We start from the raw sequence: 9,670 nt of genomic DNA on the forward strand, positions 1-9,670 counted from the left end.
ACTGTACATCAAGGGATTCGTAATGATATAAAACTCAGCCACTTAAGTACACTGTTGCGGACGATTGCGGCCGCGCGGCAACAAGCAGGAGGACAAAGAGAAGAAAGAAGACGTAGACACGAGCAGTGGAATAAAGAGATAGAAGGCTTGGTCTAGGGCTCGGGTATTAATTACGCGACACTCTTTCTGGTGCCGAGAACCCCCCGGTCATCGCCCTTCCAAGACTTCCAGCTTCCATGGCATCGTTGGAGCGGCGCTGCAAGAACCGTGGCGTCGTCAGGGCCAGCGTTACACGAACCATTACGCTCCTGACCGACGAACTTCAGGCCACGGCTCCCGATGCCGCTCAAGTTGATTCTCACATTACATACCTGACTCAGAAGAACGTCGACCTCGGCAACCTCAACAAGCAAATTCTCGACGCCACGGACGATGACGCTTATGACGAAGAGCTCGAGGCCGCGGAAGACTACGACCGGAAGGTGTCCTATGCCGTGTCTCGAGCGCGCTTCTTCCTGCGCGAACACGCCAACACAGCGACGGCAACGAGGACTTCAAGGCCCGAGGCTACGTTACCGAACGCCGACGTCGCTGGGGCCGGCAGCTCAGCGCATAACGAGGTCATTGACGCTGCACCTCGTGTAACAGAAAGGACACCCGGCCCAGCAGCCGTGCCGCGTCATCGCACAGTGGTCCTGCCGAAACTTCAGATACCTACATTTTCCGGCGCACTTCGCGACTGGCAGACCTTCTGGGACCACTTCAGTGCCACGATCCACCGTAATGAAGACCTTCTGCTGATTGAGAAATTTAAGTACCTCCTCTCGTATTTGAGTGGCGCCGCGAAGAGAGCCATCAAAGGCATTAGACTCACGGAGGACAATTATGCGATCGCCATCAGGACCTTGACGGAGCGATTTGGTCGACGCGACTTGCTCATCAACGAGCACATCGGCCACCTGCTCGCCCTACCACCAGTCAATTCTTCGGCAGATGTCGACAAACTTCGCCTACTCTACGACAAGGTGCAATTTCGCGTCTCGGCACTGACCGGTTTGGGCGTCTCACCCGACCAGTACAACGTGGTCCTCAACCGCGTCCTAATGAGGTGCCTGCCTGACGACCTCGCGATCCTCTACCGGCAGAAGTCCAAAGAAGCCGCGCAGGATACGTCCGGTATAGCGACCCCTGAAGAAAGAGCTCGTCAGGATGCAGAAATGCTAAGCTTCCTGCGCATACAAATTGAGGTTCGAGAGGAAGGCAGGCCAGGACAAACGCCGTCTGCTTTCTCGCGGTTACTGCCCGAAGAAGATGTCGAACCTCCGTCAGCACCGATGGGACATTTGCCTACAGCGTCCGCACTTGCTGCCGAATCTGTTGCAGTTACGGAAGAGGTGTGCCCCTTATGCAGCAGTTGTCAGCACACCATCGCGGACTGCAACGTTCAACTCTCAGCTGAGGAAAAACGGGCTCGGTTGCGCACTGCTCGTTGCTGCTACCGTTGCGGCTTGCAAAACCACATGGCGCGTTTTTGCCGACGTGCGCGCAGCATCATCTGTAGTATGTGCGACCGACGACATCTCACTATCCTCTGTGAACTGTTCACGCCGGCAGCCCCAACCCATGTAAACGCAACGACAGTGAACCAAGACAAGCCTCGCATCGCCGGGCGAGGCACGAACACGCCGTCAGTGACATCGGCCCCAAGCGCCCTGAGCGGAATCAACGCCGTTCTTCTCCAAACAGGACGAGTCTGGATCGAGTGCGGGTCCCAAAAGCGTCTCGTGCGCATTCTTCTTGACAACGGTAGCCAGCGCACATTCATCCGAGCGGATGTCTCAAAGGACCTCAGATGCCCGGTTATCGGAACCGAAGAACTTTCCTTGGTGACGTTCGGCCACTCGAAGCCCCGCGAAGTAATGCGCAGTCGACGGTTAGCTTTGACTTTACGAGGCCAACGTAGGGACATAGCGGTAACCGTGCGGGCCTTGGAGGTCCCCGAAGTGTGTGCAGTTACAAGCCCGCCGCTCAGCACTGATATTTTGCAGCTTTTGTGCGACAAGAACTATGATGCTGCAGACAACGTTCATCCCGACACATGGCACCCACGGGAAGTAAGCGCATTACTTGGTTCCGACGTCTACTGGAAAGTCGCGACGGGAAAGGTTGATCATTTAGGCAGCAACCTGACGGCCGTCGAAACCAAGTTCGGCTGGACCGTTCAGGGCACCACGGAACGCGAAAGAAGTTCAGCATCTACGAGCGCTCTATTCCTGCACTGCAGCACGAAGTTAGTTCCTGACTGTGATCTTTCTGAGATGTGGCGTCTCGACGTCATGGGGAGCAAGGCACCTGCTCAGGAAAAGAGCAAGGTTCCGCCAGAACTTGAGGCATTTGAAGAGGGCATTATCAAGCTAGACGGGCGCTACCAGGTGCCGCTGATTTTAAAGGATCGAGGAATACCTGCCGGCAGCGACAATCGATGGTTGGCGGAGCACCGTCTGCAAGCACAATTAAATAGGTTCAGACCACAGCCCGAACTCCTCAAGCAGTATGACACGGCAATCAGAGCGTATTTTAACGAGTACCACGCAGAGCGAGTTGAAGAAGAGCTACTGCCAAGAGAAAATGTGTATTATATGCCTCATCATGCCGTCATACGAAGAGAGGCCGTTACGACAAAATTTCGGGCGGTGTTTGACGGTTCCTCGCAAGCGCTTGGCTATCCCTGCCTGAATGATGTTCTGTTCAAGGGTACGAAGCTTGGAGTTGACACTGTGCAGCTGCTGCTCACCTTCCGATGTCACCCGGTAGTCCTTATCGCGGACATCAAAAAGGCATACTTGCAGATGCTTATTCGCCCGGAAGACCGCGATGTGCTGCGATTCCTCTGGATTGATCGGTTGCCCTCGGATGATGATCCATCTCCATCTGTGGTGACGTGGAGAATGACGCGGGTCCCGTTCGGAGCCTCGTCTAGCCCATTTTTGCTCGCAGCTACCATTCGACCACACCAAGCACTCTGTCGAGAACAACATCCCGAGACTGTAGCATTACTAGAGAAAGCCTTTTACGTCGATGACCTTATCGTGGGACTTCCGAATGTGGAAGAAGCTGCCACAGTGTACAATGAAGCACTCAAGATATTCTCGGAAGCAAGCATGGAACTGCGCAAGTGGGATTCCAATGCACATGCATTGCGAGAAAGCTTGCTTAGAGACAAGATTGCTTTTGAAAACGAAGCCGGAGAGAGTGCCCTAATCAAAGTCCTCGGTGTACCTTGGGAACGTGAAGGCGACAGAACTGTCCTCATGGTGCGCGAAGCGTCGGACTTCACTGCGAACAAGCCTTCAACCAAGCGCATTGTTCTCCAGACATTAGCCAGAGTGTACGATCCGTTGGGGTATCTAGCTCCATTTTCGCTCAGGGCAAAGCTACTGCAGGACAAAGCGATGCCCTCCCGCCAGAAGAACAAGCAAGCTGGAACAGTTGGCGCACTGAATTGGTCAGCATGAATCCATATTCCGCCGATCGTTACGTATTCCTGCAATCAGCTGATGCAACGATTTCAATCGAACTACACGTGTTCTGCGACGCAAGTCCCAGAGCATATGGTGCCTGCAACTCGCAGCTCCTTATAAGCAAGAGCCGTGTGGCACCATTTAAACATATTTCGCTGCCACGTCTACAGCTCTTAGCATGCGTCGTCGGCGCAAGGCTGTGCGCATACGTAAAAACAGTCCCAGTGCTAAGCTCCGTTCCTGTACACTTCTGGACCGACTCACTCGTGGCATTGCATTGGGTTCGGAAAACGCCTGCCAAAAGAGAGCTGTTTGTACGTCATCAAGCCTCCGAGATTCATAGCCTGACATCGCCGACCCAGTGGCATCACTGTTCCGGAAAAGACAACCCAGCGGACTTCGTCACACGAGGGGTTTCATCAACTCATCTTCTTGCGTCAACAATGTGGTGGCATGGTCCAACCTGGCTTCATGATCCCGAAGAACCAATGCCTACTCAGCGCGTTGAATTCTCAGAAGAACTTGCAGTCTTCGAACAGAGCCCAGAAGATACGTCGGTGTGTCCCGCGGGCTTTGGTTCGAATACTATATTATCTGCAAGCAAGTACAGCAACCTGAACAGACTGCTAAGAGTCACCGGTTAGGTGTACCGCTTCGCTGCAAACGCGTCAAAGAAACAGTGTTCCACAGCCGGACCGGTAACAGCAGCAGAGCTTCACAAGGCAGAACACTACTGGTTGCAAAGGGTCCAAGAAGAAATGTTCTCCGAAGAAGTGCAGGCCCTCCGCGCAGAGAAAGAACTACCGGCCACGAGCCAAGTTCTTCGATTACATCCTTTCCTGGACGAAGGTGGTCTGCTTCGCGTTGGAGGTCGTCTGCAGGAGCTAGCAGCCTCTTTTGACGTCAAGCACCCAATCCTGTTGCCAGCAAGGCACACCTTCACCCATCTCGTGGTTTCAGCCGCGCATGGACGCGTCTTTCACAGCGGAGTAGAGGCCACGCTTTGCGAGCTTCGAGAGAAGTTTTGGGTTGTGAAAGGACGACAGACCGTTAAAAGGGTTTCTGAGGAGTAGTTTGCCTTGCAAACGCTACAAGCCTGTCGCTGAGACCTCACCCTTTGCTCCACTGCCACGAGACCGAATCACGGAAGCCAGTCCTTTTTTTGTCGTTGGGTTGGCTTTCTGCGGGCCCCTCTACACACGTGACACGGCTGCTACTAGCAGAAAGGCCTACATACTCATGTTCTCCTATGCTGTAACTCGAGCTATCCATTTGGAATTGACAACCGACATGACAACGACAACAACGCTTCTCGCCTTCCGCCGTTTTATTTCGCGGCGTGGAATCCCCGACACCGATTACTCGGATAACGGACTGGCTTTTCACGGCTCAGCGCGAGTGCTCAAGACCATTCTGCCGGCTCTGCGAGAATATGCGGCCAACACGAAGATCAAATGGAAGTTCATCGCTGAGAAAGCTCCTTGGTGGGGAGGCTGGTGGGAGCGCCTCATCAGATCGACAAAAAACGCGTTGAAACGGTCGCTTGGGCGCAACAGTCTCGACGCTGAGGCCCTCGCTACGGTGTTATGCAAAGTGGAAGGGGTCATAAACAGCAGACCTCTTACTTATTTTGATAGCAGCCCTGATGAACTGCAACCGCTGACTCCGTCACACTTGCTTGGGAGACGCCTCATCTGCCTTCCACAAGAAGTCGGCAATTCTTATGGCATGTCATCGACGAGAGAGGACCTGACCTGTCGCGCGCGCTATCGTGAGCGTCTTACAGCGGAGCTATGGAGCCGATGGAAGCGGTCCTACCTCCTTCTACTTCGATCCGCGCACAGCGCGCCTCATCGTAAACTACCTCGGCTACACGAAGGTGACGTGGTGCTTGTGCATGACGAAGGCACACATCCGCTACTATGGAAGCTGTACAAGGTTTTGGCGGTGCACCCGGGAGGGGATAACATCGCCCGCATCTGCACCCTTCGACTAGCATCGGGACACACCATAAAACGACCCGTTCAAAAGTTATACATTCTGGAGGCAAGTCAGCGAGATTCAACTGCCTCGTGATCGCCTTGGCCCCTTGGGAGTATGTTGCGGACGATCGCGGCCGCGCGGCAACAAGCAGGAGGACAAAGAGAAGAAACAAGACGTAGACACGAGCAGTGGAATAAAGGGAGAGAAGGCTTGGTCTAGGGCTCGGGTATTAATTACGCGACATACACTATTATGATATTGCTGCCATACTTGTGAAAAGTTTTGCCTAAAAGAGAATTTGGCCTAAAAATATGCGAATTTGCAATGTCGCAGTTATTTGTAACAAGAAACGGTTACAGAAAGAAAGCACAGGGGGCTCAAGCATTTTTCATTAGTTGTGAATGTGAAAGCTTTGAACCGGCACCAGCAAGCAGCAGCAGTCTGCCACCGACGCTCGGAATACCGGAGACAAAGGGAGCGCGACGCCTGCTAGATCAGAGGCCTGTGCACTCGGCTTTGTCGCGTCACTCTACTTGAGCCGTCATTTTCATTGCCAAGTCCGACGCGACTGAGCCTGTCCAAGGCAAAAGTAGCGTTGTGTATAAAGCAGAGTGCATGTGCGAGGGTTTTGCCTAGAGGGTAGGACATGCGGCTTTGAACCGTCGTGTTGCAGCCTCAAAATTTATTGTCGCCAAAGTCTTACCTAGAAAGCTGATTCTACTTAATATTGTCACAGTGGGTCACCCAGCGGCGACATTCCAAGCTTTATCAGCCTCACACCAATGGCTTGACTCAGCGCACGAATGGTATGAATATATAATACATTTACTTAGGCTTCGTGTACAAGAACTCGGATGAAGAGCTGCCTTTCGTCGCGTTCGCATATAACACCGCGCAACGTGAGACCAGTGGGTGCAGCCCGTTTTTCCTGACGCTTGTCCGCCGAAGTACACTTCGGACGCTGTCTTTTCTTGCCGTAGTCACGAAGACGCTTGTGTCGCGGATTTGCCGCGAGGAGGAGGCTCGGTGCTTCGCTTGATTGAGTAATCTGGCTTCACAAAATCACTATTAGTTCCGATACGATAGTCAACCCCGTCAGGTCGCTTATAATCACGGCGACCTAGTATGGCTATGGATTCCGGTACTTAACCCTGAGCTGTGTCAAAAAGTGCTCGCTGACTGTGTTAGACTTTTTTTTGATAGCATGCTTTGGTGAGCTCAAATATATGATTGCACAGAACATCATTGCCAGTGGAATACGACCACGCAAGACCAAAGTGGCGTATGTATCCCGATTCAAGCCTTTCACTCGGCGATTTCCCAGCTGAATTTACGCCTGGAGGGCTTCGTCTGCGAGAGGAGCGATGTCACAGTGGCTCCGATCTATATTAAAGGAGAAGCCGCGACGACAACAACGAAGAGAACGATGTGCAGTACACGCTGAAACTCGCCGACCAGCCTAAAGCCATCTATTGTGACGCAGTCGTGACGGTGAAGAAGGCGGCAGTCGTGATGTTAAACGCGAAACTCTTGGCTGGGGGAACTTGCGCTGCGAAAATGAAAAGTGAAATATAAGCAATACACGCTGCACACTGATAGCGGCGATCACAGTCGTCGGCCTGCGGGAATAAGAAATTCCGTGAAACTCGTCGGCTTTTTACACGCCTGATCGAACTGTCAAGCGTTATCGCTGGCAGGGTTGCCAATGGTGGCTACTTTTCGCCAAATTGGCGAATTTGAGAGGCCCGTGGCGACCTAAAATTATTAATGGCGACATGGCGAATTTTTGGCGATTTTCGGCTTAGGTCTCCACCGAGTTTTGAATCCTAAGCTCAGTGTCTTCCCAACGAATGAGCGGCAACATTCTCAGTGTTTTTATTGGTTTTAGACCCACGAGTAGAATGTGCACATTACGCGTCATTCGGTATGTCCGTCCTGTAACTCGTGTGTACCTCCTCAATTCATCTAGGGAGATAATAAAACGTTTATTTGATGTTCTGTGAAAATAAGATCAGTGAGTGGGATCCTTAGTTCGGGATGCCATCTAGATGCAGGAGGTACTGGAACGTCCCCCAGCGACATTCTAGCAAAATGTAAGTCAGCGGACTGCCTTGCAAACCGCGAGGGGGCAGTGATTGACTATAGGTTTATGGCTTTAGGTGGTTTAAGCTTATCGGAAGTTTCGCATCTGAAGGGGCAAGACGACGGGTTGGCCGCGTGTTCCATTTGTTCCGCCAAAGCTCCAACTGCTGTGAATAGCTTGGCGACTTATTCACTGTTGCAGTACCCCCAGTTCAGCTCGCAAAGACTGTTTTGGAATAGCGAAGAGAGGCGGATACGCGGCTATTTCTGCAATAAAAATTATTTATTGAGGCATTTTTCACTGTTCTCGGTGAGCGTGTGCAATAAAAACAATTGCTATATAACATTTTACATTGTTATACAGCAATAACGCATCGGATTGACGCGTGTAGATATAAGTAACTATAAGAAAGGGTCGGTGATGTCCGGTATCATATTAGTTCACACTGAAACGGTGTAAGACTCACTAATGATCGGTTCCTGTAAGAATTCTGTCGTGTTACCTGCAATAAACCTTTTAATCCTTTTAATTAATATAAGGGTACGTAAAGCTGTCTACAAATAATGCTTTCACGGTTTTCGCCCAAGGTTTATGCCACACTTTTAGCTTTGAAACGAGAGTACAGGGATGAAAGGATATCATGAGCGTTTCGTTCATTCACCCTTGCGCCACCACGCACATCTTGCGGCTAGTCGGAGAAGCAGCACCATGCACTCCCATGGTGAAGCGGGCGATACGACTGGCATCGAGAAACGTCAATATAATTTAAGGGTCTTGGATGGTACTGTATTCTACGGGGCTATACGTGAGTGGAAATTTTTATTACTTGGTATGCCGCACATATCTAGAATGGCTACTTTTTTGGCGAAATTTGTAAAAAAAATGGCGACTTTTGGCGACTTTTTGCTCGTCGTTTGGCGACATTTACTCGAAAGTCAGTGGCAACCCTGATCGCTTGTACTCGCATAAGCTCCCAAATATAGCACGGAATACCGGAAACAATGCAGGCACGAAAATTCAATCTGAAGAAGAAGGCTTACAAAAAGAATTATGGAGAAATTATTGAAACACTTGTGATTTATGTTGTCAGCTCTTGAATATCGGTTTACTGCACTTTTGTTGGGTTCTCAGTAAATAAATGGTTGTTCAGTCGCCATTCATACAGCATTGAAAGAGCGTCCTGTTTTCGTGGAAATAACGTTGAACAGAGTGTTGCGACTATTGAATATTGGCGACTGAAAATTCATTGAAATTTGAAAGTTCATATGGTAGAGTATGTGACGGAATCTCGTACAAGGTGGATGTTCTGTTTACGAGCGTTGGATTTCGGCTCACGTATTCGGCCAGAAACAAACTTCCCAGTCGATGGCTTGTGGCCAGTCGGGCCAATCACGTGAGCAGTTAACAAACATTATAAAAGTAAATAAAAACCAAACGTGCATGACGTTTTGCCTGAGTTCAGTGACATCTGAGTCGCCATTTAAAAAGCCATATGCGATTTCGTTATGATGTCATTCAAATTTTAAGAGGCGCCACTTTGAAGTATTAATAAATTTCTGAGTACAAACTCCTAGAATTCCACTATCTAAAGGCGCCCTGCAACACTTTTTCAAGAGATCATCCAATAGCTTTATGGAAAGAGCTTATTGCCTCACGAATCGACTGCCACAAAGTTTCATAATCCATCGAGTACGACCGGAGTTACAGGAATTTGTTGCACGCTTTAAGCGCTTTCCTTCGCCTATCCTACCGGCGAACGCGCTGAAAGCTACGCAGGGATGGGGATGACAAGGAGGCGAAAAGATGCCTCCGTTCATCAGAGCGCGTCATCACCTTGGGCAGTTTCTTTTCTTTTTTTTTAACATGAAAGTGTTTTATGCCGGGAACCACCAAGACGTTAATGATGTAATTCCGTCACGGATATGACGTATGTAAAATGCACAGTAACGTATGATTAAAGAAAAAACTTGAAGAAAAAGTTCCATTACCGAAATTCGAACCCGCGACCTCCTGTACGCGATTATTAATGCCGAGTGTTCAACCCATTGGGCCATCGGCGCACATGTACGAAGCTCCAAGAACG

The 9,670-nt window shown here is 50.5% G+C and overlaps 1 protein-coding gene across 1 annotated transcript; it reads left to right on the plus strand.

The window, feature by feature from the left end:
• Positions 1-236: 236 nt before the first annotated feature.
• On the plus strand, positions 237-3,515 carry LOC119382128 (uncharacterized). Its single transcript, XM_037649860.1, has one exon. The coding sequence runs from the start codon at positions 237-239 to the stop codon at positions 3,513-3,515; it is 3,279 nt and encodes a 1,092-aa protein (XP_037505788.1).
• Positions 3,516-9,670: the final 6,155 nt, after the last annotated feature.

The sequence above is a fragment of the Rhipicephalus sanguineus genome, chromosome 2 (genome assembly GCF_013339695.2).
Source record: "Rhipicephalus sanguineus isolate Rsan-2018 chromosome 2, BIME_Rsan_1.4, whole genome shotgun sequence".
NCBI lineage: Eukaryota > Metazoa > Arthropoda > Arachnida > Ixodida > Ixodidae > Rhipicephalus > Rhipicephalus sanguineus.